Raw genomic sequence first — 16,329 nt, forward strand, 5'->3', positions numbered from 1 at the left:
GAAATTCCTGTGAAACTGTGATCCTTTCCTCTGAGTGACCTCCTTAACAGCTGTCCAGACGGCGTCGCTGGCTGCGCTGGCTGCTCCAGCCTGCCCCTCCTGACACTCTCACAGTCTGGCCTTCTGCTGGGCCCCGGGTCTCTCACTGGCAGAATGGAGTTTTCGGAGCTGATCCACACGGGCTGGGCCCAAGCAGAACTTCCACGGGGCCCGGAGGCGCTCCCGCTTCGCGGCTCGCTGTGCGTCACTCTCTACCACCTGCTGCTGTCGCCAGGGCCCGCGTCCTGTGTGGACCTGTGGCTGCTGCTGCTGCGTAGCGTCTACTTCTTCGAGAAGCAGTGAGACGTGGCGGGGAGGCGGGGTCCCCGGAGTTGGGGAGCGCGCGGCTTGGCGGGGTAGGGGTCACGGCCGGCGCAGTCGGAGCTGGCGCCCTCCTGCGTAACGCCCAATCCGGGAAACTCGTTGCCCCTCTCCTGGGAAAGGACAACGAGTCTCAGAGAGGGGCAACGAGTTTCCCGGATTGGGCGTTACGCAGGAGGGCACCATCACCCTGCGTTATGCAGGAGGACATCATCTCCTCCTTAGCGAGGGACACTAAGCCTGGGCCCGTCCCTCCCCAGGGTTGCGAGTGACTCGGGCACCATCACCCTGCGCTGTAAGGACCTGCGAGTGCTGCAGCTGGAAATAGAGGGCGCGGAAGCAACGCTGGACATCGCCCCCTCTATCGAGGTGTGGCGAGGGCGCGCCCAAGCCCTTTAAGCTATCCGTGTCTCGCGTAGAGGGGAAAAAAAAAGGTGCTACTGTTCAAAGAGGCCCCGCAGCCGCAGCTAAATGGCAGGGGGATGCAGGGTGGTCTGGGGTACTTGGAGAGGCCGAAGCTGAAGCTACAGGGCTGAGGGGCTGGAAAGGGCGCAGGTGAGACGATTCCGACTCTCCTCAGAGCCCCTGACTTCCTTCTCCGGGCGCTGTCCTCCCTGGAATCCGTCATCACTTCCTTCCCTTTATTCTACCGTCCCAAGGGCCTGAGATTGGGCGACTCCTGGCTCTTCCTTCCGCCCGAACGCTACTACAAGAGAGTAGCTCGCGAAGTGGGGCGGTCGTGGGGGCCCGGTGAGGTGGAAGCGCCGGGCCTGGAAGAGGCGCGGGGACAGGGCACTCCCTGGGTGCCCTAGACCTGGCCTCTCTACTCCCTGCTCCGCAGACAAACGCGTGGCGGCTGAGCGAGGTGAACGGGGACTTCAGCTTGTGCCCCAGATACCCCCGTGCCGTGATCGTGCCACACGTGGTGGACGATGATGCCCTGGCACGCAGCGCCCGATTTGGTCAGGGAGGTCGCTTCCCGGTGCTCAGCTACCCCCTGCTCCCAGCGGCACCGTGAGCGCGCCCTTCCCATGCTCCGCCCCTAGGAGGCCGTGTCCTTTCTGGGCCTTTTCTTTTTGGCCCGGCCAATTCGCGGCCTGGCCGCTGCCCCAGCTCCTGCTCCATTCTGGTCCCGCCCCTCTCCCGCCTTTTCGCAGGGGAGGGTATCACCATTCTCTGGCCCCGCCCCTGACGGTTCTGGGCCCCGCGAAGCTTAGTCCCTTCTTTGTCAAGCCAGGACCCGCCCACGGTCTATTCATAGGGTCCCAAACCACTTTGGCCACAACACCTCCAGACTGGTCCGAAGCCTCCTGAGTTCGCCCTGGTCTCTCTACTCCAGCCTGTCGGTGTGCAGACCTGGCCTAGGGGCCCTCTAAGCCTGGGGGGGTCACTTCCAGAGCTGAGTCCGGTCCGCAGGTTCTGCTACGCTCCAGCCAGCCCCTGACCGTTCCCCAGAAGCGGCGCTGCGAGAAGGACCAGGAGCTGCTGCGAACTGTGCTGGCGGGAGCTCGTCCGTGGGCGCCGGGCTTCATCATGGACACGCTCTCGGCTCAGGCAGCGAAACAGGCCCACGTGACTGGCGGAGGCACGGAGGCCAAGGCCGCTTACCCTGGCTGGTAACGGTTACACGGGTCCCTGGAGAGGTAAGGAGCCTCCCACCCTCTCCCAGGCCCTCTCCTGTAGGGCTCTGTGAATGTACGTGTGTGTCAGTGTGTGTTGGGGTGGTGGGGGTCCTCCAGGAACCCTGAAAGTCTTTCCTGGTGTCATCCCTCCACATGGGCAACCCGACTTGCACACCACCACTGAGACAGCGCCTTACTCTCTAGGCACCCCAGCTTTGCCTGGGAAGAAAAAGCACCTCTTTACATTAAACTGAAATTTGTCTTCCCAGAACAACCTCCCTGCACACACTCACCCCCTCCCTGGGGGCTGCACCTGCACAGATGGGATCTGTGCCCTCTGTCTCCAGGTGATGGCAGTGCCAAGAAGAGATCCTGAGGGAGTTTTGTGTTTTGAGGAGAGTAGACTGCTTCCCTATCCAAAATACAAAGCTGTGTTTATTTATTTATTTACCCAGCACTGAGCAACAGGGGCTGCCACGGTGGCCAGCTCAGACATGACAGAGCTCAGCAGAGAATGGACAATCAGGCTTCCCTGAGATGAGCAGCAGCGCAGAGGAGGTGCCCCTCTCTTACTACAATGACTTCAGGTAATCAGAGGTTTCCCTGAGAATAGGATGCTTTAGCTGAGTCCCGAAAATGGAGGAGTGAGCCAGAAGAAGAAAGAAAGACCCTGCATGGAGGGAACTGCAAGTGTCCAGGTGCGGAGACAGCCTGGTCATTTGTCCTATTTGGGGAACTGCCAAGTACAGTAGTTCCCCTTTATCCTCGGGAAGTGTGTTCCAAGATCCCCAGTGAAAGCCTGAAGCCTCAGATAGTACCAAACCCTACAGACACTATGTTTTTCCATACCTATGAAAAAGTTTATTTTATTATTTTTATTTGTTTTATTTTATTGAGACAGAGTCTCGCTCTGTTGCCCAGGCTGGAGTGCGGTGGTGCTGTCTTGGCTCACTGCAACCTCCACCTCCCAGGTTTGAGTGATTCTCCTGCCTCAGCCTCCCAAATAGCCAGGATTACAGGCACCTGCCACCATGCCCAGCTAATTTTTTAAATCTTATTTTATTTTATCATAATAATTATTTTTTAAGATGGAGTCTCACTCTGTTTCCCAGGCTGGAGTGCAGTAGTGTGATCTTGGCTCTCTGCAACCTCCATTTCCTGGGTTCAAATGACTCTCCCACCTCAGCCTCCTAAGTAGCTGGAACTATAGGCATGTGCCACCACGCCTGGCTAATTTTCTTTTTTGTATTTATTTTATTTTATTATTATTATTATTTTTGAGACGGAGTCTTGCTGTCACCCAGGCTGGAGTGTAGTGGCGCAATCTCGGCTCACTGCAAGCTCTGCCCCCTGGGTTCACGCCATTCTCCTGCCTCAGCCTCCCGTGTAGCTGGGACTACAGGTGCCCGCCACCACACCCGGCTATTTTTTTTTTTTTTTTTGTATTTTTAGTAGAGACGGGGTTTCACCATGTTAGCCAGGATGGTCTCGATCTCCTGACCTCATGATCCGCCCGCCTCGGCCTCCCAAAGTGCTGGGATTACAGGTGTGAGCCACCACACTCGGCCATTATTATTATTTTTTAAGACAGAGTCTCCCTCTGTTGCCCAGGCTGGAGTGCGATGGTGCAATCTCAGCTCCCTGCAACCTATGCCTTCCAGATTCAAGCAATTCTCATACCTCAGCCTCCCAAGTAGCTGGGACTACAGGAGCCTGCCACCATGCCTGGCTAATTTTTTTGTATTTTATTATTATTATTATTTTATATTATTATTATTATTATTTGTATTTTAGCAGCGATGGGGTTTCATCATGTCGCTCAGGGTGGTCTTGAATTCCTGAGCTCGGGTAATCCACCTGCTTCAGCCTTCCAAAGTACTAGGATTACAGGCGTGAGCCACTGCATCCAGCCAAGTTTAATTTATATAGTAAGCACACAATAATAATAAAATAGAACAATTACAATATGCTGTAATAAAAGTTGTATAGGTCGGGTGCTGAGGTAAAAGATAGGTATTTTGGAGATTTAGAAGATTGTGGCTGGGCACGGTGACTTATGCCTGTAATCCCAGCACTTTGGCAGGCCGAGGAGGATGGATTGCTTGAGCCCAGGAGTTTAAGACCAGCCTGGGCAACATAGGGAGACACTGTCTCTATACAAAATACAAAAATTGGCCGGGTGTGGTGGCTCATGCCTGTAATCTCAGCATTTTGGGAGGCTGAGGCGGGCAGATCACTGGAGATTAGGGGTTCGAGACCAGCCTGACCAACATGGAAAAACCCATCTCTACTAAAAATACAAAATTAGCTGGGCGTGGTGGCACATGCCTGTAATCCCAGCTACTCGGGAGGCTGAGGCAGGAGAATCACTTGAACCTGAAAGACAGGTTGCAGTGAGCTGAGATAGCGCCATTGCACTCCAGCCTAGGCAGCAAGAATGAAACTCCATCTCAAAAAAAAAAAAAAAAAAAAAAGTTAGCTATGTGTGGTGGTGCACACCTGTAGTCCCAGCTACTCAAGAGGCTGAGGTGGATGGCTTGAGCCTCGGAGGTGGAGGTTGCAGTGAGCCGTAATCATGTGACTGCACTCCAGCCTGGGTGAGAGCAAGATCCTGTCTCGGCCGGGCACGGTGGCTCATGCCTGTAATCCCAGCACTTTGGGAGGCCGAGGCAGGCGGATCACGAGGTCAGGAGATCGAGACCATCCTGGCGAGCACAGTGAAACCCTGTCTCTACTGAAAATACAAAAAAATTAGCCGGGCATGGTGGCGGGCGCCTGTAGTCCCAGCTTCTAGGGGGGCTGAGGCAGGAGAATGGCGTTAACCCGGGAGGCGGCAGAGCTTGCAGTGAGTGGAAATCGCACAACTGCACTCCAGCCTGGGCGACAGAGAGAGACTCCGTCTCAAAAAAAAAAAAAAAAAGATCCTGTCTGAAAATTAGCCAGGCATGGTAGAGTGCACCTGTAGCCCCAGCTACTCAACAGGCTGAGGTGGGAGATCACTTGAGCCCTGAGAGGTAGAGGCTGCAGTGAACTGTGATCACACTACTGCACTTGAGGCTGGCTGACAGAATGAGACCTTGTCTAAAAAAACAAAAACAAAACAAAACAAAAAGGCCAGGCGCAGTGGCTCACGCCTGTAATCCTGGCACTTTAGGAGGCCAAGGCGGGCGGATCACCTGAAGTCAGGAGTTCAAGACCAGCCTGGCTAACATGATAAATCCCCGCTTCTACTAAAAATATAAAAAATTAGCTAGGCATGGTGGCGCGGGCCTATAATCCCAGCTATTCGGGAGGCTGAGGCAGGAGAATTGCTTGAAACCAGGAGGTGGAGGTTGCAGTGAGCCAAGATCCCGCCATTGCACTCCCGTCTGGGCAACAAGAGCGAAACTCCAAAAAAAAAAGGTTGTATGAGGCCAGGCGTGGTGGGTAATCCCAGCACTTTGGGAGGCCGAGGCGGGCAGATCACAAGGTCAGGAGATCGAGATCATCCTGGCTAACATGGTGAAACCCTGCCTCTACTAAAAGTACAAAAAAAATTGGCCGGGCGCGGTGGCTCAAGCCTGTAATCCCAGCACTTTGGGAGGCCGAGTCGGGCGGATCACGAGGTCAGGAGATCGAGAACATCCTGGCTAACACGGTGAAACCCCGTCTCTACTAAAAATACAAAAAACTAGCCGGGCGAGGTGGCGGGCGCCTGTAGTCCCAGCTACTCGGGAGGCTGAGGCAGGAGAATGGCGTAAACCCCGGAGGCGGAGCTTGCAGTGAGCTGAGATCCGGCCACTGCACTCCAGCCTGGGCGACAGAGCGAGACTCCGTCTCAAAAAAAAAAAAAAAAAAAAAAAAAAAAAAAAAAAAAAAATTAGCCGGGTGTGGTGATGGACGCCTGTAGTCCCAGCTACTCGGGAGGCTGAGGCAGGAGAATTGCTTGAATCCAGGAGGCGGAGGTTGCAGTGAGCTGAGATTGCACCACTGCACTCTAGTCTCGGTGACAGAGTGAGATTCCATCTCAAAAAAAAAAAAAAAAAAAAAAAGTTTATCTGAATGTGATCTCTTTCTCAAAATACCTTATTTGTATTATACTCACCCTTCTTGTGATGATGTGAGATGCTTAAATGCCATGTGATGAGATGTGGTGAATGACATAGGCCTTGTAATGCAGCCTTAGGCTCCTATTGACCTTGAACACAAGCCCACTGCAGTAATGCCACAGTCGCTCTGATAACCAAGACAGCTACTAAGTAACTAATGGGCAGGGAGTGTGTGCAGCATGGATATGCTGGACAAAGGGATGACTCCCATCCAGCGGGACACAGCAAGGTGACTCGAGATTTCATCACAACATTCAGAAGAGCTTACAATTTAAAACTTATGAATTGTTTATTTCTGGAATTTTCCATTTAATATTTTCAGGCCACAGTTGACCATGGGTAACTGAAACCTCAGAAAGTGAAACCATGGATGGGGTCGACTAATGTCCTTCGGTATGGTGGGAGTGTCGAGTATGAAATGGGAGTACAGATGAGGCTACAGATGAGCCTAGACTTTATCCTCAAGGTGGTGGGCAGCCACTGAAGGCTTTTAAACAGAGCTGAGAAGTCTCTGTTAGATTTTCTGGCAGGAGGTCACTGGTGACCTTGAACAGAGCAGTTTCTGGGAGGTAGGAGCAGATTCAGAATTCTGACAGAATTGTGTTTTTCTTGTCAGACTGGGGCTCCCCAGCGAGTGCTGTGTTGCTCCCATCAGACTGTGGTACATCAAGGGCGTTGTGATACTTCCAGCAAATTGGTGGTTTCCCAGGACATTCTGTGTTTCCCCAGAGGGCTATGTGACCCCTTCCCGGGAGCTTTCTCAAAGGGTCTTGAGTCTCTCCCATCAGACTGAGGAATCCTCAAGGCTAAGAAACCATTTTAGGCCAGACACGGTGGCTCATGCCTGTAATCCCAGCACTTTGGGAGGCTGAGGTGGGCGGATCACAAGGTCAGGAGTTCGAGACCATTCTGGCCAACATGGTGAAACCTAAAAATGCAAAAACTAGCTGGGCATGGTGGCATGCACCTGTAGTCCCAGCTACTTGGGAGGGTAAGGCAGAAGAATCGCTTAAACCTGGGAGGCAGAGGTTGCAGTGAGCTGAGATCGCGCCACTGCACTCCAGCCTGGAGACAGAGTGAGACTCTGTCTCAAAAAAAAAAGAAACAATTTCATGGACAGAATGAGACCCTGTCTCAAAGATTAGGAGCTCCTCTGTGGGTTGTATGTGCTGTGAGACTGGAATCCCTAAGGGGCTCTATGTCCCTTTTATCAGATAGGCTCTTTACAGGATTCTGTGTCTCCCTCATTGGTCTTGAGCACTTGCCAAGCTCTCCCCTGCAGGAGAGCTTCGTGCGCCTGGTGGAGGCCTGTGGGGACTCGGAGCAAAGCATGGACAACTGGCTGAGTCTGCTGGATGGCTGCTGCTGGCTGTAACATGTAGAGGAGGCACTGAGCACCGCCTGCCTGGCAGCCCAGGGCATGGAGAGGTAAGGCCCCCTTGACACAGAATAGGGCAGGATGGGCAGGGCTCTCAACCCCTGAATGCATAACTGTGATTCAGTAAGCAAATATAGCCTAGAACTGGGTCCATTCTATTCCTGGCCTGGTACATGGGGCTGAAGGCACAGATAGCACCCTGCTTGTGACTTCACTGGCCCAACTCATCCTGGACCCCTTGAGCAAAACCATGACTGGATTCCAGGAACTGGTGGAGTGGGAGTGGATCCAGGAAAGTAAGCGACCACCCAACCCCAGCCTTACCCTCCATCCAGAAACCTTGCTTCCTCGTGCCCATTGCTCTGCCCCACTCCCCAGGCCGGCCACCCCTTCCAGCTGTGCTGTGCCCACTCAGCCTTCTCCCATGCCCACCCCAAGCATGAGGCACCCACCTTTCTCTTCTTCCTGGACTGCGTGTGGCAGCCAGGCCGCCAGTTCCGACTGTCATTGGAGTTTGGGGAAGGGCTACTGTTGGCGCTATTTGGGCACGCCTATGCCTCCCCTTTTGGCACCTTTCTCTGTAACAGCGAAAAGGAGAGGTAAGCTGAGGGAGTGTTGAGGTGGGTTAGGGGCAGGCAGAGGAAGGGGTTGTGTACATGTGCCATCAGCACCTTCCTTCCTTTTTTTTTTTTTTTTGAGACGAAGTCTCGCTCTGTCGCCTGGTCTGGAGTGCAGTGGCGCGATCTGGACTCACTGCAACCTTAGCCTTCCTGGTTCTCCAGCCTCAGACCCCTGGGTGGCTGGGATTACAGGCATGCGCCATCACGTCTGGCTAATTTTTATACTTTTAGTTGAGGCGGAATTTCACTACATTGGCCAGTCTGATCTCAAACTCCTGACCTCAGGTGATCCACACACCTCAGCCTCCCAAAGTGGTGGGATTACAGGCGTGAGCCACCGTGCCCGGCCAGCAGCTTACTTCCTTAGGAGCCATCTTTCTCAAATTCAAGTGAGTTTGTCTTTTAGGAAAACTGAGTGTTCTCCTTGCCCCTGTCTCCAAATCTCATACTTCCTCCTAACTTCTGCAAATCCAGAGATAAATAGGTCTAAGGCCAATCATTTAGACATACCTACTCTGTCCATAGCCAATTGCAAATGAACCCCTGCCTTGAAAACAAGGATTACAGGGGAAATTTGCTGCAAAAATAGTTTCTGGGGTTCTCTACCACTTTGCCAGGTTGATTCTTTCCAAGCAATAGAATGGAAGTTGAAAGCAGAGTCTAATAATTTGGGCTCAAATTCCAGTTTCATCACTCACCTGCTGGGTGTTCATAGCAAATCTGTTTGAGTCTCAATCTCATCAGTAGCATGAAGGGGATAAAAGTAGCCGTAATCTGGCCGGGTGCAATGGCTCACGCCTGTAATCCCAGCACTTTGGGAGGCTGAGGCAGGCGGGTCACCTGAGGTCAGGAATTCGAGACCAGCCTGACCAACATGGTGAAATCCCTGTCTCTACTAAAAATACAAAAAATTAGGCTGGGCACAGTGGCTCACACCTGTGATCCCCGCACTTTGGGAGGCTGAGGCGGGTGGATCACGAGGTCAAGAGATCAAGACCACCCTGGCTAACATGGTGAAACCCTGTCTCTACTAAAAATACAAAAAATTAGCCAGGCATGTTGGCACCTGCCTGAAGTCCCAGCTACTCAGGAGGCTGAGGTAGGAGAAACACTTGAACCTTGGAGTCAGAGTTTGCAGTGAGCCAAGATTGCGCCACTGCACTCCAGCCTGGGTGACAGAGCAAGACTCCGTCTCAAAAAAAAAAAAAAAAAAATTACCCGAGCGTGGTGGCACATGCCTGTAATCCCAGCTACTCAGGAAGCTGAGGCAGAATTGCTTGCACCTGGGAAGCAGAGGTTGCAGTGAGCCGAGATCATGCCACTGCGTTCCAGCCTAGGCAACAGAGTGGGACTCCATTAAATAAATAAACAAATAAATAAAAGAAGTGGTATTTTTATTATTTGGTTGGTCTCTTGTTGCATACGCTCCCAATCAGCCCCAGATGCCAGCTGTCTTATGAGACTGAGATGCGGGGAGGGAGGGTTCACTCCTTTCCAGGGTGAAGATCAGATTTAATTATATTTTGTTGCTCAGTCTTCCTCCATACCCCATCCTGCTTCACTAACCCCACTAGTCTTGGATCATCTCTATTTACTTCCCTCTCCCCCATCCTTCATCTTTAGTCTTTCTCCTAAAATTGTCTGAGTTTGGTCCTCCCTTGCCAGAAGGCCCTCCCCCGGTCTTCATCCACACTGGTCTCTCCCATCTGGATTCTCCAGCAGCTGCCTCACTCTTCTCTGCATCTTCATTGTTATCAGTTTTCTTTCAAAAGCTCCTGGGTCCAGGCCTATCAATATTCACAGTGGGCCTTTCCCGCCTTCTTTCTTTGGCTCCTGCCGTTCTCCCCAAGTGTTGGCTGTTGCTTTGCACAGCGGGTATGCTAGGTCTGTTGAGACTCAGCTCAAACATCACATTCTTAATTAGCCTTCTCTGACACTGAGGCAAAACTAAATTGGTTTCTCCCTTTAAATAGAACTCCTTAAGAAGTAGGACTTTGTCTTGTTCCTCTTTTATTCTAGTGCCCAGTACAAGATCTGACTGGCAATGTTTGCAAGAAAAAGGAGAAAAGGAGAGGTTATCACTGCTCCAAAGTGGCTGTCACCCTACTAACCAGGGCTGCCCACCCAGACTCCCAGAGGGCATACCTGGGGCTGGAAACTTACTCCCTGCCTTTTTGCAGATGCCCGTGTGAAGTGAGGGCTCGGATGCACTCCCTGTGGTCTTGGCTCAGCCAGCCAAAAGAGCAACAAAGACTCCGGAACCCACTCTACATCCTCAATCCCTTGGCCATCTGTGGAGCCCCAGAGCCTGCGGCTGGGCAAGGTGAGCCCCACACCTTCTCCACGGGGGATTATCCCTCCGCTCAGTGTCCTGACCTGTGTTCCTCTTCCTCGGGCCTGTTTCTTCGCTGGACCCACTCACCTGAGCCTGCAGAAGCCGCATGGGGGAAGAGCGTGGCAAACAGTGACAGGAAGGGAGAAGACAGAAGCCTCTCAGCCAACTACTTCAGCCCCCACCCTAAGCACTGGCTCCTTGGACAGCAACCGAGACATTCCTGAAACCTCTGCAGGCCCCTTAGGACCTTTACACCTTGGAAGAGGATGCCTGCAACCCAGGCTGGCCAAAAGTACGGACGGTCTTAAGTTTGAGGTGTCCAAAGTATAGGGAGGTCTAAATAATAAAAGTCTCCATGATCGGCATCCCCTTGCTGGGGTGTCAGTGAAAAGGAAAGATGATAAAACAGACCCCACAAAATATCTGACCAGAAGCCATTTATTACCAAACCAATTTATTTCTTAGAGTTCAAAACCTTCTGTGAGAATCTTCTCTGGCCCGGATAGAGATCCAGCTTATTATTATTTTTTTTTTTTTGAGACGGAGTTTCGCTCTTGTTGCCCAGGCTGGAGTGCAATGACACGATCTCAGCTCACTGCAACCTCCGCCTCCTGGGTTCAAGTGATTCTCCTGCCTCAGCCTCCTGAGTAGCTGGGACTATAGGTGCGTGCCACCACGCCCTGCTAATTTTTATATTTTTAGTAGAGACGGGGTTTCTTCATGTTGGTCAGGCTGGTCCCAAACTCCTGACCTCAGGTGATCCGCCCACCTTGACCTCCCAAAGTGGTGAGATTACAGGCATGAACCACCGCGCCCGGCCGGAGATCCAGCTTCTCAAGCCTCAAACTCGAATTCGAAGTACTGTGGGTCGAAGTAATGGATACGGACGTAACCATCTTCACCGCCGCTGCTGTAGCTGGAAAAAGATAGCCAGGCACCAGTCAGGTGCCTACTCTAGGAGAGGCAGAGACCCAACCCGGGCTTAGCTCAGCTGCTTCACTGGGACCCTACCTCTTGCCATCAGGATGGAAAGCAACACTGTTGATAGGTCCAAAGTGACCCTTGACTCTTCCAAACTCTTCTTCAAAGGCCAAATGGAAGAACCTGGAGGAAAAGGGACACAATTAATTCACTTTCCATTTCCTTCCAAAACATTTTGAAGGTGGCGCTCCCCAAATGCAAATTGTTATATTTATTTATTTATTTATTTTGAGACGGAGTCTCGCTCTGTCGCCCAGGCTGAAGTGCAGTGGTGCGATCTCAGCTCACCGCAAGCTCTGCCTCCCAGGTTCACGCCATTCTGCTACCTCAGCCTCCTAAGTAGCTGGGATACAGGTGCCTGCCACCATGCCCGGCTAACTTTTTTGTATTTTTAGTAGAGATGGGGTTTCACTGTGTTAGCCAGAATGGTCTTGATCTCCTGTTCTCCTGATCTGCCCGTCTCAGTCTCCCAAAGTGCTGGGATTACAGGCGTGAGCCACCGCACCCGGCCCCATTTATTTATTTTGAGATGGAGTCTTACTCTGTCACCGAGGGTGGAATACAGTGGCGCAATCTCGGTTCACTGGAACCTCCACCTCCTGGGTTCAAGCAATTCTCCTGCCTCAGCCTCCCGAGTGGCTGGGATGATAGACGCCTGGCTAATTTTTGTATTTTAGTAGAGATGGGGTTTCACCGTGTTGGCCAGGCTGGTCACGAACTCGGCTTCTGCTTTATTTTTTGTGATATAATTTGCATTTGAGGCCAGGCGTGGCGGCTCATGCCTGTAATCCCAGCACATTGGGAGGCCGAGGAAGGCAGATCGCTTGAGGCCAGGAGTTTGAGACCAGCCTTGCCAACATCTCTACTAAAAATACAAAAAGCAGCCAGGCACGGTGGTGTGCACCTGTAATCTGAGCTACTCAGAGGCTTAGCGGGAGGATTGCTTGAGCCCAGGAGGTTGCAGTGAGCAGAAATGGTGCCACTGCACTCCAGCCTAGGCAACAGAGTGAGACCCTGTCTCAAAAAATAATAATAAAGCAGAAAAATTGAGATAATAAGTGAATGTGAACAAAATAAGATGAAGTTGGGGGCTGTGGTTCACGCCTGTAATCCCAGTACTTTGGGAGGCTGAGGGCAGAGGATCACTTGCGCCCAGGAGTTCGAGGCCAGCCTGGGCAACATAGTGAGACCCTGTATCTTTATTTTTTAACTTTTTTATTGTAAGAGGAAGACTGGACCCAGAAGTCTGCCTAAATTCATAGCTAATACTTATAGAGTGCCTACTACGTGCTGGGCAGTGCTTAAAGAGCTTAATAAATATTAACTGAATAATTTAATCTGCATAATTTTATGGTAAGTATATTGTCACTGTCTCATTATACAATAGAGGAAATATGGGCATAGAGAAATATAATGAAGGCTGGGCACAGTGGCTCATGCCTGTAATCCCAACACTTTGGGAGGCCAAGGTGGGCAGATTACTTAAGGCCAGGAGTTCATTCAAGACCAGCCTGGCCAACATGGTGAAACCCTGTCTCTTCTAAAAATACAAAAATTAGCCAGGTGTGTTGGTGGGTGCCTGTAATCCCAGCTACCCGGGAGGCAGAGGCAGGAGAATCGCCTGAACCTAGGAGGCAGAGATCACACCATTGCACTCCAGTCTGGGTGACAGAGCAAGACTCCGTCTCGGGGAAAAAAAAAAAAAGGTGCACCCCATGAGATTTCAATTTGGAAGAGCTCTCTTCCTCTTTACCTGGCCTCAAACTTGCCAATCCTGGTGGAGGTTGTGGTTACATCCATGGCTTCCTGACCACCGCCCAGGACCACCTGAATGGAAGAAGAAACTCTAGATGGGCCCGATGGACACCAAGTCTATTTTCTGTTTTTCTCCTGCCATATACATTTTTCACATCTCACACAGCTCAATGGGAGGATACCAAAGGTAGGGGATGATCAGACACTTCTGCCACCTCCTGCCCGCTTCCCTGGGGCTATTCATCCTTCCAGCTTTGTCACTCCTCTGGGAATCTCCTCTCTGCCTGACATCATTTCCCCCACAATGTTGTAGCCCAACTTCTGGACAAGCATCTAGAACTTGGAAGCTTCCTGAGGCTTTAGCAGGAAGGCTGGATGGGGTTCTCTTACATGGTCATAGTTGGGGGAGAGAGCAGCTGAGTTGACGGGACGTTCTGTCCGGAAAGTCTTCTGATGTTCAAGAGTTGTGGAGTCAAAAAGCTGGAGAGAGAAGGCAAGGGGGATATCTGTAGAAAGAGCCTTCCTGGGGGAAGTCGGACAGGGTGAGCTGTGCAGCAGGAGGGAGGCAGCAGCCCTGCCAGACCCCTGCCCAGGCTCACCTTGGCTGTGTTGTCCTTGGATGCGGTCACAAACATGGTCATGTCCCTGGATAACTGGATGTCATTGATCTGCCGGGAGTGCTCCTTAACATTCACCAACACCTCTCCAGACTGGGGAAGGAGGAAGAATGAGACTGACTGGGCCCAATCCCTACTAATCTCAGTTCCCCAGAAACCTAAGCACCCAAATGAGAAAGCTGAGATAGCATGGACTTTGTGTTTTCCTCACCCCCTCTATCTAATCAGTCACCCCTAAATATCCCTTGACTCTGTCCAGTAATGTACATCCTATGCCTGATGGCTAGTTCAGGTCCATTCTCCAAACATAACCTGCAAGCGCTGTTGGAAGGAAAATCTGGCCATAGATAACCCTTTCAAGATTCCCTACTGCCTGGAGGAAAATCAAAACTCTTTATCTCCTCACACTTAAGGACGTTTAAAATCTATTCCCTGTCCTCTGTCCCCAAGACTGCATCCCAATGGTTCCTGAAGACTCCATATTTTCTTAACTCTGTGCCTTTGCTTTTGCTGTTCCTTTTGCCTGTGGGATGTTCTTTCCTTCCTGCTTGAAGCTCCATTTATTCTCCAGGGTTTAATGTACACACCACCTCCCTGGGACAGTGCACCTTCCACACCTGGTTGAGACTTCTACGGTGGCACAGTTCACAATCTGACTCAGGTGCTAGCTGTTTGCAAGTCCCTTCCAAGGGGGAAGGGACTGTGTCTGATTTACTTCTTTGTTCTAGGAACTCAGCACAGGGCATTATACTCTGTTGGCAGGGAACTGCTCATTTGTGATCCTTAATTTTTTTTTTTTTTTGAGACAGGGTCTTGTTCTATCACCCAGGCTGGAGTACAGTGGCACAGTCATGGCTCACTGCAGCCTCAATCTCCCAGACTCAAGCAATCTTTCAGCCTCAACATCTTGAGTACCTGGGACCAGAGGCACGCTCCACCACACCCAGCTAATTTTTAATTTTTTTTTTTTTAGAGATAGGGTTTTCCTGTATTGCCCAAGCTGATCTCAATCCCTGGGGCTCAAGCAATCCTCCTGCTCCAGTCTCCCAAAGTGTTGGGATTCCAGGTGTGAGTCACCGCACCCGGCCTGTGATCCTTATTAACATGTCCTGAGTACTTTGTGACAAGTTTTTCAAACATGTGATATCATTTGATCCTTGAAACACTTTACAGATAAACAGGGTCAGAGAAGTTATGTAACTTGCCCAAGATCACACAGCTAAAAAGTAGTGAAATCTACATTTCAATCTCACCTCTGCTCTTTTTAAAATTTTTTATTAAATTTTTCTTAATTTATTAGAAAATCCCAGCACTTTGAGAGGTTGAGGCGGGTCAACCTCCCAAAGTGCTGGGTCTCACTGTCACCCAGGCTGGAGTGTAGTGGTATGATCACAGCTCACTATAGCCCCAACCCCTGGGCTCAAGAGATCCTCCTGTCTTGGCCCCCAAAGGCACTGGAATTACAGATGTGAGCCACAGCATACAGCTCCGCCCTTGCTCTGAACTACTGTGCTATCACCAGTGCCTGAGGCAGGTGGATCATCTGAGGTCAGGAGGTCAGGGGTTCGAGACCAGCCTGGCCACCATGGTGAAACCCCATCTCTACTAAAAATACAAAAATTACCCAGGCGTGGTGGTGGGTGCCTATATTCCCAGCTACTTGAGAGGCTGAGGCAAGAGAATGGCTTGAATCCAGGAGGCAGAGGTTGCAGTGAGCCAAGATCGTACCACTGTACTCCAGCCTGGACAACAGGGTGAGACTCTGTCTCAAAGAAAAAAAAAATACAGGTGTGGTGGCTCATGCCTGTAATCCCAGCACTTTGGGAGGCGAAGATGGGCGGACTGCCTGAGGTCAGGAGTTCGTGACCAGTCTGGCCAACATGGTGAAACCCCATCTCTACTAAAAATACAAAAAAAATTAGCCAGGCGTGGTGGCGTGTGCCTGTAATCCCAGCTACTCGGGAGGCTGAGGCAGGAGAATTGCTTGAACCCGGGAGGTGGAGGTTGCAGTGAGCCGAGATGGCACCACTGCACTCCAGCCTGGGCGACAGAGAGAAACTCCACCTTAAAAAAAAAAAAAGAATCATTCTGGTAGGCTCAGGCCCCATGTGGCCTCTTACCTTGGCACTATACTGGTTGAGCTCTCCACTCTCATGGCCAGCGATGATGCACTCCCCCAGGGGTCCCCAAACGGCACTGGTGATTTTAGAGTCGTTGCAAGGGATCTTCATGTAGGGCTCATTGTTGTCTGTGTGGAGCAGTAGATGTTAGGCCCTGGGCTCTAGAGCTGCACCCTTTACCTCAACCCCAGCCCTAATCCCAGCCCTCACCAATCTGGCTCGGATCCCGCAGGTCAAAGAAGCTCACAAAGCACTGGTAGCCCATCTGCTTGTCTGTGGAGAACATGATGATGTTGCCCCCAAAGTCAAAACCACAGGTCCGGACAGCCGAATTGGTCTTGAGAAGGGCCAGCTGCTTCCCTGGAAGCAGGCAAGAGTCTGGGCTACACCATCCATTGCAATTGCAGGGAGGACATTCTAGAGAATGCTACCATCGCATCTCACTGTTTCTCT

At 51.4% G+C, this 16,329-nt stretch overlaps 2 protein-coding genes across 10 annotated transcripts in view; one reads left to right on the forward strand and one right to left on the reverse strand.

Moving 5' to 3' along the window:
* LOC105494628 (myotubularin-related protein 9-like) lies at positions 1-11,174 on the forward strand. 9 transcript variants are annotated; one of them, XM_071096934.1, is made up of 7 exons: positions 3-338; positions 621-729; positions 1,777-2,003; positions 2,438-2,569; positions 7,353-8,457; positions 10,088-10,142; positions 10,249-11,174. In XM_071096934.1, exons 1-3 carry the CDS (start codon positions 154-156, stop codon positions 1,978-1,980), a joined length of 498 nt encoding a protein of 165 aa, XP_070953035.1. In that variant the 5' UTR covers positions 3-153; the 3' UTR covers positions 1,981-2,003; positions 2,438-2,569; positions 7,353-8,457; positions 10,088-10,142; positions 10,249-11,174. The 9 variants fall into 9 exon arrangements, with proteins under 9 accessions (XP_070953039.1, XP_011761530.2, XP_070953035.1 ...); XM_011763224.2 differs by having other exon boundaries at positions 7,353-7,498; XM_071096927.1 differs by having other exon boundaries at positions 10,088-11,174.
* LOC105494630 (eukaryotic translation initiation factor 3 subunit I) overlaps positions 10,828-16,329 on the reverse strand; it is a 9,993-nt gene continuing 4,491 nt past the window's right edge. Inside the window, exons 5-11 of the mRNA XM_011763229.2 lie at positions 16,087-16,236; positions 15,877-16,004; positions 13,739-13,849; positions 13,530-13,619; positions 13,138-13,211; positions 11,415-11,507; positions 10,828-11,319 (exon numbers count right to left, since the gene is read on the reverse strand). Coding sequence (XP_011761531.1) covers positions 11,238-11,319; positions 11,415-11,507; positions 13,138-13,211; positions 13,530-13,619; positions 13,739-13,849; positions 15,877-16,004; positions 16,087-16,236 — 728 coding nt within the window. The 3' untranslated portion in view covers positions 10,828-11,237. The remainder of the gene's footprint in view (positions 11,320-11,414; positions 11,508-13,137; positions 13,212-13,529; positions 13,620-13,738; positions 13,850-15,876; positions 16,005-16,086; positions 16,237-16,329) is intronic.

This window comes from Macaca nemestrina, chromosome 1, assembly GCF_043159975.1.
Source record: "Macaca nemestrina isolate mMacNem1 chromosome 1, mMacNem.hap1, whole genome shotgun sequence".
Taxonomy (NCBI): domain Eukaryota; kingdom Metazoa; phylum Chordata; class Mammalia; order Primates; family Cercopithecidae; genus Macaca; species Macaca nemestrina.